The sequence below is a fragment of the Pithys albifrons genome, chromosome 5 (genome assembly GCF_047495875.1).
Source record: "Pithys albifrons albifrons isolate INPA30051 chromosome 5, PitAlb_v1, whole genome shotgun sequence".
In the NCBI taxonomy this organism is placed as follows: Eukaryota; Metazoa; Chordata; class Aves; order Passeriformes; family Thamnophilidae; genus Pithys; species Pithys albifrons.
In genome coordinates this window covers 8,384,116-8,405,332 of record NC_092462.1, presented here as the reverse complement: position 1 = coordinate 8,405,332, position 21,217 = coordinate 8,384,116, and the positions used below count along the sequence as shown (strand labels likewise).

At 39.4% G+C, this 21,217-nt stretch overlaps 1 protein-coding gene across 1 annotated transcript; it reads left to right on the top strand.

Annotated features, from left to right (window-relative positions):
* The first annotated feature begins 1,917 nt into the window (after positions 1 to 1,917).
* On the top strand, positions 1,918 to 20,821 carry PRMT9 (protein arginine methyltransferase 9). The gene is made up of 14 exons (XM_071555636.1): positions 1,918 to 1,991; positions 2,207 to 2,285; positions 3,208 to 3,411; positions 3,942 to 4,090; positions 5,252 to 5,488; positions 5,996 to 6,163; positions 7,239 to 7,341; positions 8,485 to 8,591; positions 12,270 to 12,462; positions 16,092 to 16,275; positions 17,085 to 17,796; positions 19,160 to 19,313; positions 19,729 to 19,851; positions 20,049 to 20,821. Exons 3-14 carry the CDS (start codon positions 3,235 to 3,237, stop codon positions 20,262 to 20,264), a joined length of 2,523 nt encoding a protein of 840 aa, XP_071411737.1. The 5' UTR covers positions 1,918 to 1,991; positions 2,207 to 2,285; positions 3,208 to 3,234; the 3' UTR covers positions 20,265 to 20,821.
* The last annotated feature ends 396 nt before the right edge of the window (positions 20,822 to 21,217 follow it).

Sequence of the window (21,217 nt, the reverse complement as noted above, 5' to 3'; positions counted from 1 at the left end):
GTTAGAAATTAGGGAATTTAGCATTCAGTTTTACTGATATTAGAGAGCAGTGATATCGGCCCCCAGCACTTTCAACATGCAGTTGTATTGTTGAAAACATCAACAGCAATAGCATCCTTCCAAGGAATTATAGTTTCTTGTCTTGTCTAAGCACTTTTACCTCTGTTAGTCCTGTCATGGTTTTAATAGAAGGTTTATAGAGTTTCCTTATAACTCCCATCTTGCTCATGACTGTGGCATCATTGTTGACTTGCAAGATGTTAAGGGTCTGATGCACATGTGAGGTACCACTAGGCTGCATGTTCCCTCTCCTCTCATCCATAAGGAGGGCAAATAGAAACTGACTGATCTCTGACCACCCACAATGCAGACCAACATTATTTATTCTCCTGTCAACCAATTTCATTATTATTATGGCAGTCATGTATATATCTGGTAAGGTGGACGTTCCTTTCTGTCATTTCCTTACAGGACAATCTTTACCCAACAAATTATTTTAGAATGCAGCTGGATGCTTTTTCAGTGTTACAAACATTGTATTCTGTGGCCATTTTTTCCCTGAACTGTTTCTTAACTCTTTCTCTCCCCTCCCCATATCCCACAGATTATAATATTTTGTTTTCCCTATACTATCATCCTGTAGCTGGAAAGCAAAATTAAGCTAAAATCAGAGAAGGTTGTTCCTTATATGTAACTAATTTAAAGCTCATTGGTTTGGAGGTTTTTTGTCAACACTGGAGGAAGGCTTGTTGGTACTAGTTGATTTAATAAGATATTATGTCCTCCTTTAGAGCTCAATGCTCTCTCTATAAGGTATTTGATACTTTTTATAATTTGCACATCCTCATGGAATTCATCCACCCCAAGTGCTTTACTAGTTATTGTAGGTTTTTTATAACATGACTTCCCTCTATCAGAAGTTGATTTTAGTGTCATTCACGTTCATTGTTCTTAGTTTTTGCCTTTGGGTCACTTCTTTCAAAATGTTTGTAGACTTGGACCCTTTTATAATACTATAGAGCAATAATTAAATTTGCCATGGATTATAGTTTAGCTGCTTCTGTGTTTCATCTAGATTCTTGTTCCTGCTCCAGGTGGGCTATTTTCAACTTGTTCAAAACGTTGTCCTAACATTTTTAAAGGATACTCATTGTTTCTCAAAAGGGAACGTGCACACAATAAATATCCACAGCTGTCAAAGCCTGGACAAGCTGCATTCCTGCTTTAGAGCAGCAAAGCAACGATGAGCCGCTTCCAAACATATCCTAATTAGTGAACAATGCCATGGCCTGTTCTTGTCCCAAAAGTAGGCCATGACCCACTGAACTCTGCCTTTTTCAGAAAGGATGAGCACTGCAGGGCCCTGTATGTTGCTGTTTCCCGGAGCAGACAGCCCGCCGGGCTCCGCAAGGGAAGGGCAGTGGGAGGGAGCGGGATCAGGCCCTGGGGACGCCCAGCAAAGCCTCGCACTTGGCTCCTCGCAGTGTGTTGCTACAGAGCCGGGTTGTTAGCCCAAGGGCCAAGACAGCAAGGCCTTGTTCGTGGCTTAAAACCCGGCAGGGTGGGTGTTGTCCCCAGGTGTCGCTCCCCGGACATGGCGAGAGGCGCATTACGGTGAATAACCGGGATCGCCGTACCTGCGGTGTCTGCGCGGGGAGACGCCCGCACCGCCTCTGGCCGGCATTTAAGGTGGCGCGTCCCTCATGCTGCTGGAGTACATCCGCACGGCACGGAACAGCACGGGACTGGACTGGAAGCATCGCCGTGCATCGCTTTTACAGACCTGTGTTTACACGAGCTGAATTACCAGCGTTTAAAAGGCTGGATGCGGGCGGAGAAAGAACGCGGATAATGAAAACACCTTTATTCCATGGAGCTGGCCCGCGCCCCGCCCCGCCCGGCGCCTGCGCATTGACTGCCCCGGCTCTGTGATGGCGGCGCGCTGGGCGTGCGGCTCCGCTTCCAGCAGGGCAGGGATGGACCTGGAGCAGGTGATGGATGCAGGACCCACCGGCACGGGAAACTCCCCGTGTCCCCTGCAGCTCCCCGGGGCCGTCAGGGCCGTGGGGCAGCACCTGCCCCGGCATCCCGCGGGGTCGCACGGCCCTCCCTGGCTTCGCATGTCCCTGTGCCGGGGCTGGGTGGTGTTTTAGGGGAAAATTAACCAACAAAGCGCCTTGTTGTGATGGTAGTGTGTTTCTTGCAGTCCCTCTCCGCGTAAACTTCGTGTTCTTCAGCTTTGGGACACATCTGGAAATACCGGAGGCGGTGTCAGCCCTTCTCACGTAAGGAGCTTTAAAAGTTAGAGCGGTAACCAAGGCAGGTATAAAAATGTGGGGCGGTCCCGTGGTGTAAAGGAGAGCACTCCGGACTCTAATCCCAAGGTCCCGAGTTCGAGTTTCAGTGGGGACCATCCCCTGGCAGTTCAGTGCCTCCCTGCCATCCCATCCCGTCAGATCTCGGATGCTCAGGAGGGTCAGCCCCGGTTAGTACCGGGTGCTGTGACAGTCACGAGGACTTCCCTGTCACTGTCCAAGCTCGCTCGGCCGTGGCAGATGGACCTCAGGACTTAAACGGTGGGGCCAGTTCTGTGCACGCTGAGCCTCACCTAAAACATCCACTGTGCATGTGTGTGGGGGGTGAGAGTCCTTCCCAAATCTTTGTTCGTAAAGTCTGGCCATACATACATACAGAATGTGCATATTGGTTATATTGGTTTGGTAACTTCCACATTCTTTAAGTGGAAAATTAGTCACGTTGCTTTCTGTAGAATAAACTGCAAGCTCATTAGCTCGCTTTGCTTTGTGAAGATAAAGAAGTAAAATGTAACGTGCAGGTTTTCTGGCCGATTGTGAAATTTATGAGTGCATGACCTTCCAGGGTGCAAAAACTGTTGGTCAGAGACATGATAAAATGTCTATTACAAAAATAAATTCTACAAAGTGAGAAGTGTAATGTATTTCCAGGACCTGGTCTTACACAGACATGATGCATTCTTGACTTTTGAATGGTCAACGCTCAGAGCTGGTGGAATTATCAGTGGCATAAAGATGAGCATGGTTTTGAATGTTTAGGATTTAGAGAAATGTCTTTACTAACTCCAGTGAAAATTAAAATGTTTTTTGATCCCTTATCTTTGTGTGCAAGCTTTTTGGCCTACAGTATGCTGTATGTATGACTTTCTCTTTGCTTGCTTTTTTTTTGTAGGAAAAGTGAGTATTTACATTCTTCAGAATGCCAAACTCCAATGCCAGGTTTCCCAGAGGTGGTCGGGAAGCTGGCAGGAGGGAGCTGGTTTCCAGGTCTTTGCAGAGTGCTGAGCATTGCCTGGAGGAGCAGGATTTTGGAACTGCATATGCTCACTATCTCCTGGTATTAAATCTGGCCCCTGAGTTAAAAACTAGTGTCAAAGTAAGTGCTCTTCATATTACTTGAAACAAATTTATGTATTGTATTCCCATGAGGTCTTTGTGACATGTTTTGTAGTTGTGATTTGTTGTATGTAACTGATTTCTGCTTTCATTTTGAAGACAGAATTAGAAAAATCTCAGTAATAATGGAGATGGCCAATGCCTTGTTTAATAAGCTCTGTATGTTTATATGAAGGGAATTCATAAAATTTTCCTTTAGTCTGTGTGTGAATCAAGTTTAATGAAAATAGGGCCTTGTTAGTACTGGAGCAGGCATTAATATATACACAGGCTCTTAGTAAACACTGCTGGGTGACGATCCCCTACATCCTCCTTGGATATCTGAGAGCTTATTTCTTCTTCTTCCAAGTGAGCCAACTGCTATTTTATGATATCTAACAGTTGTATGCTGCTGCTTAGGGAAAGGGGAGTGTTCAGGTGCATGCCAGGATACCTCTAAATGTTTTCAGAACTTGATTCCCTACTTCTGGTAGCTCTCAGCAACTCAATGGTATATGATTTATTTTCCAGGAAACATTCCAGTTTACTCTCTTCAAATGGGCAGAAGAACTAGATTCTCTGGCACGGATTCAAGATCTGTTTAACTGTTATGAACAAGCACTTGAACTGTATCCGAATGATGAAGTGATATGTAATAGTATGGGAGAACATCTCTTCAGGTTTGTAGTAATGTATTTTCAGTTTTTGTAATGTTCACACTGTAAATGCAAGCACATGGTTAATGCTGTGTGGTGGGGACTGTTGGACTTTAAATCTGTTTGTCAGCTTAAATAGAGTAGCCAATGCTAAAAAAGACAGTCACAGCAAAAGTAAAAAAAAATAGAAGTACTTTTACTAAAGTTAAAACTTAAAAATGCTGCCTTCAAATGTTTTCTAACAATTATTAAGGAATTACTAAACAATAAAGAGACCAAAATTATTCAGAGTCACAACAACAGTGGTTAACCTACAATTTTTTAAGTTCTTCCTCGCCTGTTAGATCTTATGAGAATTAATACTTTTTGAATACTCTCTTAATTCTGGTCTTTGAGGTCACATGTAACATACTTTTGAAGTGAAGAAGCTGGTCATGTATACTGTGCTGTAGGTTCTTACATGGTTTGAGCTTAGTCTGTTGTTTATTAGTGTAAAACATTCTTTTCCTGCTCACTCCAAACAGTGCAAAACGGAGTGCTTTGCTGTTGCTCAGGTCTTCTAAGACTGAAATCATAGGTTGTAATCCAGATAGTGTTAATTAGGTTTGCTTTTTTGATTACTTTGTTTGTTTTAAAGGAACACCTTTCCTAGTATTGTATTAAAAAGTATATGTATATTTGATGGGTTTGGGGCTTTTTTCAGAGTTTGTCTGATTTAAGAATATGCTATGAGTATCATAAAAACTTGCTTCAAATTCATGATTTGGTTTCTTTTTTTTTTAAATTGGCACTTAATGCAAGAGCTGGCAACTCAAAATTTGGTAGTTTTCCAGTATGTTCCAGTTAAATATGGTAAAGCAGTTTTGGGGTTTACACCATTGTATTGACTTGAGCATCTGTAAGACTGGATTGCAGAATTGCTGCTGTCATATTTTTTGAACAGGTTATTTCGAAACCCGTTTTACTTTGTCAAAGGATGCAGTAGTGGATGAAGGTTTGTGCACACAGTGGTATTTTTGGACTGCCTTTGCATTTTATAGTGATTGGATGTAAAGCTGTAAATGCTTCTTTTTCCTAAGGCTGTGCTACTATTTGTAAAGATAATCTTGCTAACTAATGCAAAATACTTCCAGAGACCCACAGATACTTACAGCTAATGCATGTTTTTGTCATTTTTGCTCTTAGAATGGGCTTTAGAGATGAAGCAGCTGGATATTTCCATAAGGCAGTGAAGCTCAACCCAGACTTTGCTGATGCAAAGGAGAACTTTTACCGCGTTGCAAACTGGCTGGTGGAACGCTGGCACTTCATCATGCTCAATGATGCCAAGAGGAACCTGACCTACCTGAAGGCCATTGAGAACGCCGTCCACTCAGGGTGCAAGTCTGTCCTTGATATTGGCACAGGAACAGGAATTTTGAGGTAGGTCACAAGTACATGTTTTTAACATGAACTTAAAAGAAACATACTTGTTTTCTAAGAAGATTTGGTTACTAGTGGAAAAAAGAATTAGTTTCATGCCTTTATGGAGACAAGACTAAAGAAACACACCAAAGTTTTCAGAAATCAGTCTGGAGGTTAATGTTTATTAGTATTTTTAGTTGGGTTTTTTGGAACCTTTGTTGCAGATGCTTTTTGTGCCAATAACTGCTGTATAAATTACACGTGTTTGTTTTGGAGTTGTAATGCCATTTGCCTTGTCTTTAAGTATTGAGTCTAAAGAGTGGATTTAGCATAGCTGGGGGAGTATTGTTATGAAAACTGTGGTGGTTTTCTTTATTGATAACATATTAAGAGGGTATCAACTTGTGTGATATCAGTGTTCATATAAGAGATAGTAGTTCACTTAATGATGATAATGGACTTGAACTGACCAAAAAACCAAAGCAAATGTGGAGGAGGGAAAAAACTCTGATTCTTGTTTTACAGTATGTTTGCAAAAAAGGCAGGAGCATCTTGTGTCTATGCCTGTGAATTATCAAAAACCATGTACGAACTTGCCCGTGATGTGGTGGCAGCAAATAATATGGAAAGAGAGATCAAACTTCTGCATTTGAAGTCTCTTGATATAGAAATTCCAAAGCACATCCCTGAAAGGTACGTTGTTCCTTTCTCTTGTGATAGTATTTTGAGTTTGCTCTTCCTTTGAAGAAAATAGGAAATGGTTTGTGACCTAAACAGGAAATAACACTGCTGTGCTTAACTCTACATCTTGCAGGTTTTTATAGAGCAGTGCAGAAATTACGTGTTCTTCAGATCATACTAATCTTTGTGGTAGATCAACAATGTCATAAATTAAGGAGTTTAATGGTAGGAGCTTTGGGGCATATGTAATTATATTGCAGCAACAGGAAAAGAGAAATTAGATTACTGAGTCGTAAAAGTAATTTTAACACAGTGTGATACTTAACAACTTATGGCTCACTTCTGCAGCCTCTGAATAGGTGGAGATACAAACATTTAATAAAGTGTCTGGTGATGGTACAGGCTCATGATTGGAAATGATGAAGCTTCTGTGGTTTAGCCACATGGTTTAGGCCAGTCAAGCCTTGTATAACTGTCAGCTGAGCTACAGTAACATATATGTCCTTTTAATGTATATAAAGAGTTACTAGATGTCACCTGTCAGAAGTAAATTACTACTGTTCTGGAAATGTCTTTTCCTATCATGTTGTGTGTTTTCTTGGTTTAATTCCAGAGGATTTAGGATTTTGTGGGTTTTAGTCTGTGTAGTAATTTTATTGTGCTTTGATTATAGCTTTGGGGGTTTTAATTCCTTTTTATACACATGTTGATGCATACTCTTGCACAAAATAAATATTCTGCAGTATCACTGGCTGTGTGCCCAGGCTGAGACATCTTCCTGTTTGGGCTAGATTCTTCCCACACAATTTATTTATAAATGCTGAACAAGAGGCTTTATGGTAAATTCTTGCTCAGTATTTGTTCTCTTTTATCTGCATCTTGAATAACTTCTAACAACAATTCAAAACATGTAATTTTTGGAAAGAATTAAATTGCCAGTCTGTATTGAAACTTCAGAACACTGGTAAAGGTTTTTCTCTGAGCTCACATTGGTATGTGCTTTTTGGTTTGTTTTTTTTTAAAGAATAATTGTTAACAAGAATGTCTGTGATATGTTATATTTCATAGTGTTTGTTTTCTTCTGCAGAGTTTCCTTGGTTGTCACAGAAACAGTTGATGCTGGTTTATTTGGAGAAGGAATTGTGGAGAGCTTGATACATGCTTGGGAACATCTGCTTTTACAACCAAAGGTAAGTGATGTGGGTTTTTATGTACACACACACACATAGTAGCACGTGTCTGTGTGTGTGAGCACATGTGCTCACATTGCAGACCTAATGAATGAGAAGCTTTTCTCTTGTAGGTATTTCATTCCTTTTGGTAGGCTAAAAATGAGTGATCTGAGTTTATTCCATGGATTTGAGTTTGGTGGATGGCAGTGAGGTAGCAGCATAAATTGTACTTCTGTGATCTCATGCTTTAAGTAAACAGGTGCTTGCAAGTGGGTGTTTCCCCGATGTAACCTTCCATTATACAGAGGTGGTTCTCTCTTGAACACTGTGGATTCATTTTGGTTTAATCTTTTTTGTCCCCCATGTTTGTAAGTAACACCAAAGGGTGTTAGGTACAAAGGTTTAAAGGCACTATTTTCCTGCAAGTTTGATTACAACATGGTCATTTTGAGATATCAACTAGTAGCAGAAAGTCACATCCATCAGTCTAAACAGAAAATGCTCAGTTATGGTAGAATTATTTCTCATTGTGACACTAAGGAACACTGAATTGTAATTTGGTAATTATGCCACAGGCTTATATTCTTTTTTGCTGACTTGAACCTTTTTGGAAGACTGAACAATTCCACTGGGGTTTGGGTTTGACTTTATGTATTTTGCATTTTTAGCTACCATACATTAAGCAAAGTAACATGATAAAGAGTCTTGTGGATTAATCTCTGTTACATCTTATGAAATAGAAGCACTTCTCTTCATTTTGTTATTGCTCTGATTCCAACTAATTTTAGAACATTTTGGCTGTCTGAAATGTATTGTATTGAACTGAAACTGATGACCTCTAGTGTTAGGGATAGGAATGATGCCTAAAGGAAAAGTATTCAAATGTGTCAATATGCTCTAACAGAGTACAAATTAAAAAACACTGTTAGAGTTACACCAGCAAAGTAGTAAACTGAAAAGTAAAGCTGAAGGCTGGACATCTTTAATTATTAAGAAACATCTTTAATAGTCAACAAAATGTGAAAGACCAGAATCTTTATTAGCCACTAAGAATTTTTGACTGTAACTTGAACGTCTCATTAATATGTAACCCCCAGGCTTTTTAGCAATGGTAGAAATAGGTCACTGTCTCATTGCATGTTGTTGTTCATCTTCTCACAGCCTAAAAACCAAGACACCAGTGCTGGAGACTATGGCAGAGTTATTCCTGCAAGTGCTACAATATTTGGGATGGCAGTGGAATGCAAAGAGATACGTAGACATCACAGGTATGTTTAAACTGTACCACAGTTTGAACTCATATTTTCGTTTGGAAAGAGATACCAGTTGTGTTTATTTTACTGGTCCCTTTATTTTTTGAGTGGCTTTGAAAGTTTAACCAAACAGATTTCTGCTCTAATCCTTCCCACTCCAACCCCTTTTCCAGGCTTTTTTTTTTTTTTTGCACCACCCTACCCCTTTGAGGTTCAGATTTTCTGGATCACTTAATTGGAAACTCTTGATTTACAGTTATATTGAAATATATGCCTCTAACACATATGAAAGAAATTTTATTCCTTAATAGTAAAATTATGCCTCAATATCTTTATTGTCGATTCTTGGATTAACACTTGGCCTTTATCCTCATTTTACCCTCTTTATAATCTGCTTCATACCTCACTGCTGGATCTAACCCTTCTAGAAGATGAGTACAGGATTGTGTGAAGCCTGAGTGTTGATAACTCCAGCTGGCATTACCTGTCTGAATATGTCCTTTGCCTAGTTCTGAACTGGCGTAGAGTGAGGTTTCTTTGCTGAGACCAGCTTTCAGACCTCTTTTGTATTTCACGTTTATTTCATATTCAGTTCATTAATTTCATATTTATTTTTATTCTCATCTTTTAGAACAGTATCACTGTATGAAGACAGTCTCTGTCTGAGAGGTTTGGACTTGATGTATTTTGTTTAGGATTAATTTTCTTGTAGATTAAAGAAAACACTAACTTCTAAAGAAGCTTCAGAGCACTGGATGAAAAGTGGCCAGGCTACATCAGTTGTAGACCTGGACAGTGGCCAGAAAAAGACAGAAGTTCCCATGGTAGATGGACACAGAATAATTTCTTTTAGAAGTTAATTATTCATCAATTAGAAGAGGTTTTGCCTTGAAACAGTGCATTGACTGTTCCTTACAAAATTTACACAGAATGGAAGTTAATGTCCTGTTAGCTTTGGATTGTTGGAGACATTCCATTGTAACAGCTTAAGGTCAGGTGAGTAGCTGAATTGAGGTGATTGCCACAAATTAATTATATGCTGCTGAAAGAAGAAACATGTCACTTGAAAATTTCCTTCCTCTGTAGTCTGAGATCCCTTAATGCTATAGTAAGAATACTGAAGTATGTTTTAACAAATGCTGTTAAGTTTTATGTAAAACACTTTTTGCCTTTTCTCAGATTTAAACTGTCCAGATCTCTTTGAATTATTCTGATATGCATCTTCACATTTCCTGAAGTGTTTTCATGGTATACAGTAAAACTTTAGGGTTTGGATGTTTTTTAATGAGCATAATGAAATAGCAGTGTGAAAGTATCTCTTCCCTTGTGCTTTTAATTTCATATAGCACAGTTTGTATCTTGTACAATGAATATAACTTTAAGATTTTCCTCATGCTTTTTTTTCCCAAGTGCTTAGAAGTAGATGTAGAGCCCAGAATTGTATCAATACTTGAGGTTTTTTCTTTGAAGTACATTTAAAAGTGTGTTGAATCTATCATCAAACACACTGATTCATCTTGCTGAGAGAGGGAATCTCTTTTCAGTCCAGTTGGTGATAATCTTTCATATCACAGATATCTCTGCTTGATGTGATCTTCTACTTTGTATTCTGTCCCATTATTTTAGAAGTTTTAAGTTATGCTGCATTTCTTGTTCTCTGACTGTTTTGGGATTTTTTCCCCTAGGATATACTGAATGTCTAGATAAATCTTACCAGTTTTCTTGTAATGCTATTTTTTGGTGCACTTAAACCAACTTTACAAAAGGTTTTGTGTCTGTTTACCCTTTATTGTAGCTTTATTACTTGATGTTTTAGTGACAGTTGTAATGTTTCTTTGCTATAGCTGGTGCTGCTTTTACCAATTGCTTGTGTTCTCTAGATTGACTAGAGTGTCTAACTCTGCTGTCATGTTATGTCATTTTTTAAAATACTTTTAAGGCATGCTTTAATTTTCTCCTGAAGTCACTGTAAGAACTGTATTTCTTTACAGGTTTCAGGGGGTTTTAGCATTTTATTTTTAGTCAATTAGACCCCAGAAAGGAAGGCAATAAAGTGACTGAACTTCTCTGCTTATCTATTGAAGCCAGGAGGGTTCATGGTAATTTATCTGAATAATCAATGTCTGAATCTCTTTCACAATACAGGCATTGTATAGCAGATGTTCTCTTTTAGTGGTAAGATTTCTTTTAAATAATACATAGATGTAGTTTCAAATGTAGAGGAATACATTCTCATCCTTATAAGACCCTGAGATTAGCTCAGTTGGTTAAACCTTGATTGTAAGAATGCCAAGGTCATGGGTTCAATCCCCTATGTGGGCCATTGAATTTAAGAGTTGGACTCGATGATCCTTGTGGGTCCCTTCCAACTCAGAATAGTCTGTGATTCTGTGACAATTAAAATATGTTACTTCACTGAGCAGGTGAGAAGGCTGCAATTGTTGATAATGTTGCAGAATTTTGTAGTATTTATTGTGAAGTACTTACTACTTTGTGCTTCCGTTGCTGTGGAATCTGCTCCAAAATGGAGTCCAATGTCTTTTAGCTTTGCATAATCGTTAAAACATATTTACCTAAGAACAAGACAGAGGGCAGCTTAGTCAATTCTGCATTGTTAGCTTCAAGAGTGCGACCATGTATGATGAGAATATTATCAGACAGCCTGTCTAGCCATGCTTAGTTGTAGGGAGATCTCTTGCAGGGGGTGGAGGCTCCTAAGAAAATGATTCAGAACTGAAAATAGTTCTAGAAATAGAAATTTACCTAGTTGTTATTTGAAGTTCTGAGTGTTAGATCTCACTAGAAGACTGAGACTTGCTTGATAGCTGCCACTGAAACGGGGAGCACCAAGTGCTTCTCAGGCAAATACGCTTTTTCAGATTAATGTAAAGTGTAGCTTGTGCAAGACATGGAACTTCCTGACTCAGAGAATATATGAGAATATATCTTACATCCTTAAACCTAAGAGATGGACAGTGTATGTAATTGTTTTAAAGCAACTTAGCAGTTGTCTTTGAAACTTTTTATATAAGGTCACTTTTAGAAATGCAGTTGATCTTCTGTCTTACAAGACAGGTTATGTGTATTCTGAGTTGTAAAAACATTTTCCACCAAGCGATGAGGACTGACACTTTCCTTGTAGCTATTTAACTTTGAAAAATGCTGTATTCTGCCTGGATTTTGCTTGATAAATACATGGAAGTACTGCAAAATTAAAGATTACCTCAAAGAGTCTCCCAAAATCCATTTTCCTATTGCATATCTATCTTTGTTCTGACTATTCCATTCACCTGAAAGAAACACCTTCATTATCTGTCTAATGCAGCAGAAGAAAAGCTTTATTTGTTCTTATTATCACAGGGTTTATTTTTCTTTAGTTCTCTGTCAAGACTCAGTGAGTTGTACTTAAGGGACCACAAGTCTGTGGCCTTTGACAAAGGACACATTGGGCATTCTCTTAGTTTCTGGTGACAGCTTTCAGTTCCAATTCTAGAAAGTGATGTGCATTTTCTGTGCTTTAGAGCTGCTCTGAATACAGCAAAACCCCCACAGAACTGTTTTAGTATTTTTTAGTTTTTCTAGTCTAACACTCTGTACATTTTAAAATGCTTAGCCAGCCTAGGGAGAATTGCCTTTAGGTTTTTGATCAAATGACTTGAAGTTTCATTTCTTCTCTTTTTTCCTTCCCTCCAGAGTGGGAATGCAGGAAGTTGCTGGTGTGAGCTTGTCAAATGCTGTGCAGTTCTTTAGTCCAACATACGCTTTGGCTGGGTCAGAGGAAACTGTTGAGCCTTACACCACTGAGAAGCTCAGTCGTATTCCTGGAGGTTACAAACCCCTGACACAGCCCTGTCAAGTAATGACAGTAGATTTCAATGACGTGCAGGTAAAGATAATTTTTTTTTTACATCCCATGTTTTATTTCTTTTCAGGTTCAACTTCAGATCAGTTCACAAGTGCAAAGTTGGCAGGGCTGCACTCAGTTCCTCTCCTGGTTTTGATGCTTGTCTGGTTCTTTGATCATCAGATGACATTTTCATTTGAGTTTTTGAAGGTGGAGGTTTTTTGGTTTTTGGGTGTAGTTTAGGAAATTTCATAAACTGCTTCACCATAAGGTTGAAGAGCTGCCAGCCTCAGCACAGGGAAGAAGAATGCAATAGACCCATCTTAAATGATTTATGCAGTTGTGGAGCTGACTTAGCTTATTCCTCTAAAGTCAGAGTCTTCAAGAAACTCTTGAAGACAAGAGAAATGATGTATTTTACATCTGGCATAAAAATGTCTGTAAGTGTTGATGGCTAAATGTAAAAGAGAGATGAAAGAATTATCCTATTCAACCAGTTTGATTCCACCCTACAGCTCCTTTGTATCTTAGGGTGTTTCTGTAACATGACATTCTAAAATATAGTAGCATTATTTTGAGTATTTTACACAAAATATGGTTGTGTGTTTATGCTAAATAGGCCTGGACTTAAGGCAAAGACCTCAGGCACCCCCAGCTGGGCATGCTAAAATGGTGATACATCCGATCTCTGGTGTGCTTCTTGCTCACTGACCTGTGGTGAGGAGTCAGCATTGAGTCAGAGCTTAAAATAGATTCTGCTATATAAATGAAATTATTCTTGGCTACTGTCTGGTCAGGAATTGCAGTGTTTCTGAATCAATAGCTTTTCCTAGTTGGCTTGTCTGATGTCCTGAGATTAAAAATGAAATAAGACAAGGCTGTTCAATATACTACTGGGAGCTATCTCTCTGACCTAATGTTGCTTCTGCTTCTGGCATCAATAAAAGACTATTACTCTTATCTGAGAGATGTCTGTTCTTAAGCATCTGCCTGCTGGCAAACATGTAAAGATAATTTTAAAGACTAAAGAACAACGTTACTCTTTAAACTGTGTTTCAGAACTGCTCCTTTGAAGTTTCAGTTAGACTAATGGAGTGTTCCTGTCATGAAATGTTAAGATACCTTAAGTAAAAAAGGAGAAATGCCACTGATTTGAATCACTGATGTGGCTGAGAATCTTTGATTACTATTTGCTGCTACATTGTCACTGGGCAAATGTGGCAATCACTGGTAGGTTACTGTCAACCTGGGGTTTTTTGTTTGGTTTTCTTTTTTTTGTGTTTTATCATGGCAACACCTGAATGTTCAGTCAGTTCAGCTGAAAATTAAAAAGTGTCTGTGCTCCTATTGGAAATTAAAACAAACCTGCTAGACTTACAGACATAGCAGAATTACCTACTAAAGACTGAAATTCAGATAAGAAATCACTAAGGTAATTTCAAAGACTCATTTTCTAAACTCATATTTCAGAGAATGAGGAGGATGTTGCATTTATTCTGCTTGTACTAACTATTCAGACTTAAACTGACAGAACTGAGAACTAGACTTAAAATACAGTACAACAGTGTTTCTTAAACTGATTTGTAGGAGGCTTCTAAGACATCAATACAAATAATAAGTCAAAATTAAAAAAAAAAATTACAAAAACTCCCAGCTGCTTTATGCTGATTACTTTATTACTGCTGTTGTTAGCAGCAGCAGCTCAGTTCCTCCCAGGCAGGGGAATGAGGTGTGGCTGTAATTAGAGGCTGCAGAAACTTGCACCTCGCCAGGTACTGCCTGTGTGCGTGTTTGCTGGCAGCAGATCAGTGCCATTAGCAGGGGAAGTGAGTGTTCACCTCTGCTGCCAGTAATTAAAGCTCAGTCTCACTTTCAAGCCCTAAAGGAACTGTGCTTTTGCCAACAATTGCAGGTATTGGCTCTAATTCTCACAAGAAGTTACGGTGTGGAATATTGAGAAATTGAGGATCAAGACGTAGGAAACTCAATAATTGCATTCTTTCTGTAGTTTTTCCTTCTGTTTGTAGCCCCTTTTACTGCTATTAATGCAAGTTATACTTTAGTCATTCAGAGGATATATGTGGCATAGCATCATTTTGGGGTTTTACTGCCTACTCCTGCCTCATTGCTTTGTTTTCTGTGCTCTCTCTTTAACAAGACTACTTGATCCATTGCCATCCGTATGTGCTAGGGCTGTTCAAATCTGCAGTTATCATAAATGATAGAAAAAAGGTTTATAAAATGGCTAAAAGAGGAATAAATATGGGTTAAGCATTACTGTGGAGGGCAGGTAAAGCTGAAATAACTGCCTTCAGTTGGGTTTGTAAGTGATAGGGATGTTATGCAGTCACTAGAACTTGGTGGTCAACTGTGGGCCTGCTGCTCTTGAAGAGTAATCAGGAAGACTATTTTTCATGTCAAATACACTTCTAAACATCTATAACTTTGCAGAAACGAAGGAACAGATGCGTTGTTATGCTCTTGCTGCCTTGCTTCAAGGGGCCTGATGCCAGCAAAGCTTCAACTTATTACTCTTTTCATCTTTGGTAGAGGAGGTATAACAGTAAAGCACTTCTGTTGAAGAGCAGTGAGATCTTATTATGAACTTTGTTAGTGTCCACTAATTTTAATACGTGCATTGTTGCCACCTCTCAGTTGTGAGAAGAGGTGGAGAACTCCAACTCTTGGAGAACACAGAATGAGAGTGAAGAGGGGAACAAAAAAAGGCAGCATATGAGAGCTACTCATGTTCTTAGAATGCAACTTCTCTTTTGCTCTGTATATTTTAAGATCGAAACTTAGAGGGCAAGCATTGACATAACCAGATCAGGAAGTTGATAAATGTTTAGCAAGACCTGTTACTAAACAGAATTTTTATGACTAAGAGACCCTTTGGTCCCTTGTGCTTGACCTTCTGTTAATTGGCTTATGCTGGGAACTAAGACATAAGGGCTGGTCCTTTTTTATATTTGTGAATGTTGGTTGCAGGAGGTAATTCCTGAGAAAAATATTTTGGACATGAAAGACAACTTAATTCCTGTTACATATTCAAAACTTTTTAGGAATATTGGAAAATGTATAATTGATGCCTTTTGGGGAGAACTTAGTTCTTCCCAGTAGTGAAGTGGTACATGCCTGACCTTTTACACAGGGCCTATAGCCCAGGTGGCAGATGAAACATCCTTAAAGGTGTTTGACTTTATTTATTTTATAATGATTTTGAATAAATCTCTGTTTGAGTGAAGTCAGTGCTTGCATGCGGTATGTCTAGAACTGATTGAGCACAGGTTCAAAGTGAAACATATGCCTAGGCATTGGCTTGAATCCAGCTCAGAAGATTGGCTCTGATTTTATTATTTCTTGTAAGGCAAGCCTTGCCAGTCTAAAGTATTTCTTGCAGTTTTCAGTGGTTTTAAATATCTGTTCTTAGATGTAGGTGTTTGCTTTTGTGGCTGATGAGTGCAGGTTGTTCATGTGGGAATTCAGTTCCTGTGCTAGTGAGTACTAGTGATGATAATTGGTATTGTAGAAGCTCATTAGCTTCAGGTTTCTGTTGGGTGCCTTCATGGATTGGTGCAGCAATTTTGAATGATTTAGTTTAATAAAAACAATTTTTTATTTATGGAAATAAGCTCTTAAGAGTTTTTTCCCCCTCTTTCCACTTTCATCAGGAGCTGAAAAGCCTTGCAACTAGAAAGCCCTGGAAGCTCAGCCTGCCAGTCACTCAAGGAGGAATACTTGATGCTATTGTGGTGTGGTTTGTACTACAGCTGGATGATGAACATGCTCTATCTACAAGTCCCAGTGAGGAAACTTGCTGGGAACAGGCAGTTTATCCTGTGCAGGGCCTCCTTGGTACGTCCTGTGGATTACAGCCTCTTGTAACCCAAACTGTACATACAGCCAGATTACCCTGTTCCACGTGCAGGATCTGGTACTTGGCCTTGTTAAATCTCATAGGGTTGGTCATTGCCCAGCTCTCTGGTTTATCCAGATCTTTGTGTAAGGCCTGCCTACCCTTGGGGCAGGCCACAGCTCCTCCTAATTCAGTATCCATAGGCAATAGGGACAGCTGTGTCACAGACTCATTCAACTGGAAGCATAGGGGAGGGAAGAGACTTTCAGTTTATGTTCTCATTAAAAGAAATGTTTGTCAAACTGTAGCATTTTTGTTTTGAAATTCTGGTCTATATCAGTGGATTTACTTTCTTGGAACACACAAAGTATTCAAAAGCCATCTTGAGCTGCACACCATACACATTCCAGTAAAATTTATTTTGAATCAATTACCCTTTCTGACCTGTAGCTATTGTTTTCCATCTAACTGCAAATTTACCTTTATCTACAGAAGGTATTAAATGGTTAAATATTTAATATCAAGCATTTTAAAGCAAAAGCAGTTTCGTTGTTCAGCAGAACACTTAACCCTATTACAAATAGATATTACTTTATTTTGTGTATAAACAGGCTTTGCCTACTGTGAGGCAGTTTAAGGGAAGTGTTAATGCACAATGGCAGATTTCAGTTTGTGGGTATAGGTGAGAACAAATGAGATAATGGGGTGGGTGTGTTGGGTTGGTTGGTTGTTTTAAGCACTGTATGGCTGCTTCAGTGATGTTGATGTAAAGTAACTGCCCTGACTTTTTTAATGTTCTTTTGCCAAGATTATTCTGTGAAGACTGGAGATACTGTGATGATGGAGGTTTGCTGCCAAGATTGCTACTTGAAGATCCAGAAGATTTCTTCTTTGACTTCTGAGTGTGGGATGGATTTCAGTGACAGAGACAACATGCTGAGTTTGGGCAATGAGGCTGAATTATGTAATGCTCTGGCTGGACTTCAGACAACCAGCAAACAGGATGGCAGCAGTCAAGCGTGTGTGTTGGAATCCACAGAAATAGCCCTGCTGAATGACGTAGCCTACCATGAATGCTTTAAAGCTGCCATGAGCAAAGTGCTGTCATCATTAAATCCAAGTAAGGACATGCAGGCCATGGACGTTGATGGACATGGTAGTGGGATAAACCTCCAAGACAATCAGAACAAGAGCTCTCTAGATATGGCTCCTGATCCTTTGTACATTTTAGATGTCTCTGAAGGCTTCTCCATCCTGCCAATTATAGCTGGCAAACTTGGACCAGTCAGAGCCTACAGTTCTGTTGAGAAAGAACAGCATCAGGCAGCACTTAACATCATTTCAGAAGCTAACCATTTCCCTAAGGAAACACTGGAGTTCTGGCTCAGCCACTTAGAAGAAGAAAGTGTAGTGCTACAGAGACCCAAATCAGACAAATTGTGGAGTATTATTATCTTGGATGTTATAGAGACATCAGGTTTAATCCAGCAGGAGGTGATGGAAAAGGCTGCAATATCCAGGTACAGTATAAATGGACAGAAGCGTTTCTAGGAATCCTTAAGTAAGTGAGAAATATTGAGAATATTTGTTCAAGTACAAAATTACTGTCATGTAGGTTCTGTAGAGCAGAAAAAGCTTTTCTTCCCTGAATGGATTGAACCTCCCAGAGGGTTTCTGGCATGACCATTGTGTACATGTAACTTTTTTTTTTAAAGTGCCAAGATTTCTGCTATGGATTTTTTTTGTCTTTTTTATGCAAGAATAGGAATGGAAGATCACACTGCTTGGTCTGCCAGAAGTTCCCAGGATAACCAGGGCAGCTTTTATGCAAGGTTAGAAAAGCCCGGATTCATGCACGTGTCAAAGAGTTCTTGGAACAAACTGGCACCAGTTAAAAGACAAACACATGGTGCTAGAACAGCCAGGGAGGCAGCAACAAAGCTGCTGTTCCCTATGGCAGAAGGGGTGGGAAGGAGGGCAGAGCAAGAGGAATAAAATAAGGAAAATGGGTAACAAAGTATGAAATGGATTTATCCCCTTTTGTGGTGCTAGGGAAGCTTCTGTTCATCTCCATGCTTAATGAGGGCAGAATATTCCAGACAATATATGCTCATATTATCTTTTCTAAGTTTTGAATAACTCTTTAGATGAATTTAAAGATTATTTTGCTGCAAGAACAAATGGAAATATTACTCTTGACTTTTGTCACATGACAAGACTGAAATTTGTAGGTATGAAAATACATGGAAGAGCACACTGCATAGCTGCCCAATTCCTGTGATGAGGCCTGCTCTAGCAAGAGGAAACCTAGCCCCATCAGTATTGAATTGGAGGTGGTTGATACTGTGCTGAATGAAAACTGCTGTGGTGGTGCTGCTGTCAGCAGTGTGATGCTCTGTAGTGCAAGACCAAGCAAGGGTCAGGTGTTGTTTCAGGAAAAACTGCCATCATCCCCTGTCTTCTTGTCAGTTTTTGTTCAACACTTCAATTCCCACAGGGTTTTGTTTCCCTGTGGGTATGCTGCCTCCTTAACCAGTGCCTCCCAAAAGCATACACTTCCTGACTTACAGTTTTATTAAGCATTTCTGCCAGTTCTTCAAGTATAAAATGCTGTTGGTATAAATAATTCCTGCTGTATTCCTTGTGAAATATCACCATATCCAATACTGTCACTGAGAAGAGATTATGTAGTACCATAAAGTTAGTATTGTGTGATAAGTTTCCTGGTTTTTTGTCTGATCCAGCTGTCCGGACAAATGGAATCAAACTCAAATGCTTAGCAGTTGACTTCAGAAGATCTAGTGTGCCTTTCTTAAGTGCAGTTAATGTTCTTGCATTACTGTTGATTGATATGCTTTACAGGTGAAATCTCTCATTTTACAGATGTTTACTCCACAGTGGAGGGAAGATTTTCCCACAGTATGTGCTGGTATATGGGATGCTTGTAGAATCAGAGTCTCTGTTACTGGAGAGTGCTGTCCAAGGAACAGAACCAACTCTGGGCTTTAATATAGCCCCTTTTATCAACCAGTTCAAGGTATGAAATTGGTGGATGTCTCCCAGGCACAGTTTCAAAGCCTGCGGTTGTCTACATGCTTAGATCTGGGATAAGCTGTAAGAAAATACGGACTTAAGCAAGAGGTTTATGACAGCAACCTTGAGATAAACTAAAATGGGTGATATTTGTTTTAGAACTGGCTTGGGTTTGGTCCGAGTGATGACAAATGCAGTGTTACTGTACAGAAGAGTGAGTTTGCTGTTATTATTCCCATCATTACCTTGTTATCCCAATGGTCCCATTTCAAAAGGAATTAGAAGGCTGTACTTTGTATTTTTATCTGTCTTTGACAGGCATTACATTAATTCCTGGCAACTTTTGTGTGATGATTAAGTTTTTAACTCTTCACTTTTTAATGGCTATTGATCCCTGAAGTTATGGTGTATAATCTCAGGTACCTGTTCGTGTGTATTTGGATCTCTCTACGTTACCCTGTGTACCCTTGAGCAAGCCAGCAGAGCTTTTAAGGCTGGATCTCATGAACCCTCTGTTGAACAGCCCCAGCAGAGAAGTGAAGGTGAGTTGTGTGTACATGAAGCCCAAAGCACGTTTAACTGCAGAGCTGCTCATTAATTGTTCACCTGGGCTGAGAATTCCAATACAGAATTTACTTGTCTGCAGGTATCTCTGAAAAGGGTTGAAATTGTTTGAACTATCTCCTTTTCAAAGAAGTAAGCAAACAGTGTAACTGATTAATATTTTAAATATTTTTAGGTAAATATTTGTAAGTCTGGCCAAGTCACTGCAATTCCCTTCTGGTATCACATCCACCTAGATGAAGACCATAGCTTGAACACATCTGATGAATCCTCACACTGGAAACAAGCTGCAGTTGTTCTTGATGAGCCCATCCCAGTTCAGGTGGGAGATGAACTTGTGCTTGATGTTCAACACCATAAAAGCAATATCAGCATTACAGTCAAACGGTGAAGTGTGTCATGAGTGAACTGCCTTGTGGTCAATTACCTGTGCACAAATTCACTGTTTATAACATCACTGCTGTTACTTTGTATTAAAGTCTAAACTTTATCTACTGACCAAAAAGGCTGTTTTGTTGCTTTTATAATAGTTACTTCGGTCCCACTGATGGACTAAGGTTTGCACTGTAAGGGTGTCTTGCCAAGCAGTTAGGGGAGGTATTGTCTTCGCGGCAGCAAAAGCCAGTCTGCAGCAATGGGACAGACTTCTGCTACTCTATCACCTGTAGTAACAAAAAAATCACGCACATGCCTGTACCAGAAATAAAGAGCTGTGGCTGTGTGGGATAAAGTCCTTGATTCTCAAACTGTAATTGCACTTCTCTGTTGCCAAAGCCTCCTGCTTTAGTGTATTGGGATGTTAGCCTTGTGGTGGGATGGTAACAGCATTCCAATTGCAGTATCACAGGTCAGTGCTGCACGCAGATAATCCTAAAAAGCTGTAGAGGAGTGCTGCTGGAGAACTCAAGCTGTATAGTGGAAGATAAAGTTAGTAAGCTTTTTGGAATATCCCCCCCCCCAAAAAATCATTTCTGGTAATACAATGGGCCTGAACTCATCTGTGTGAAAAATTGTATAAAATACATCAGTCACAGTGGTACTCCTGAATATCTTCTACAGCATGGAATAATCTTGGAATAATGCAGGTAACAAGTTCCTTCTATTAAATTATGTCAAAATGGAAGACTAATAAAAGCTTTAAACTCAGCACTGATTCTACCTCTATAGAGAGAGGAGAAAGACTGTTAGCAAGGTATTCCCATAGCTAAGCTTCTTTATACTGTGCTGTCTATTCAATGAAGAGACATTTGTGTGGTCTTTCCTATTAACAGCAGCCTGTATAAAGAGCCATCCACAAATGAGTTTTCTAGAATCTCACAGCATGCTAAAGTAATTTTGTGCTCT

What these genes read in the sequence shown, in the direction of transcription:
- PRMT9 (XM_071555636.1), top strand. Translation starts at nt 3,235, where the DNA reads ATGCCAAACTCCAATGCCAGGTTTCCCAGAGGTGGTCGGGAAGCTGGC. An exon ending in ATCTGCTTTTACAACCAAAG is followed by an intron (nt 7,342 to 8,484) that starts GTAAGTGATGTG and finishes ATCTTCTCACAG; the next exon opens with CCTAAAAACCAAGACACCAG. An exon ending in CTTTTATCAACCAGTTCAAG is followed by an intron (nt 19,314 to 19,728) that starts GTATGAAATTGG and finishes GTATAATCTCAG; the next exon opens with GTACCTGTTCGTGTGTATTT.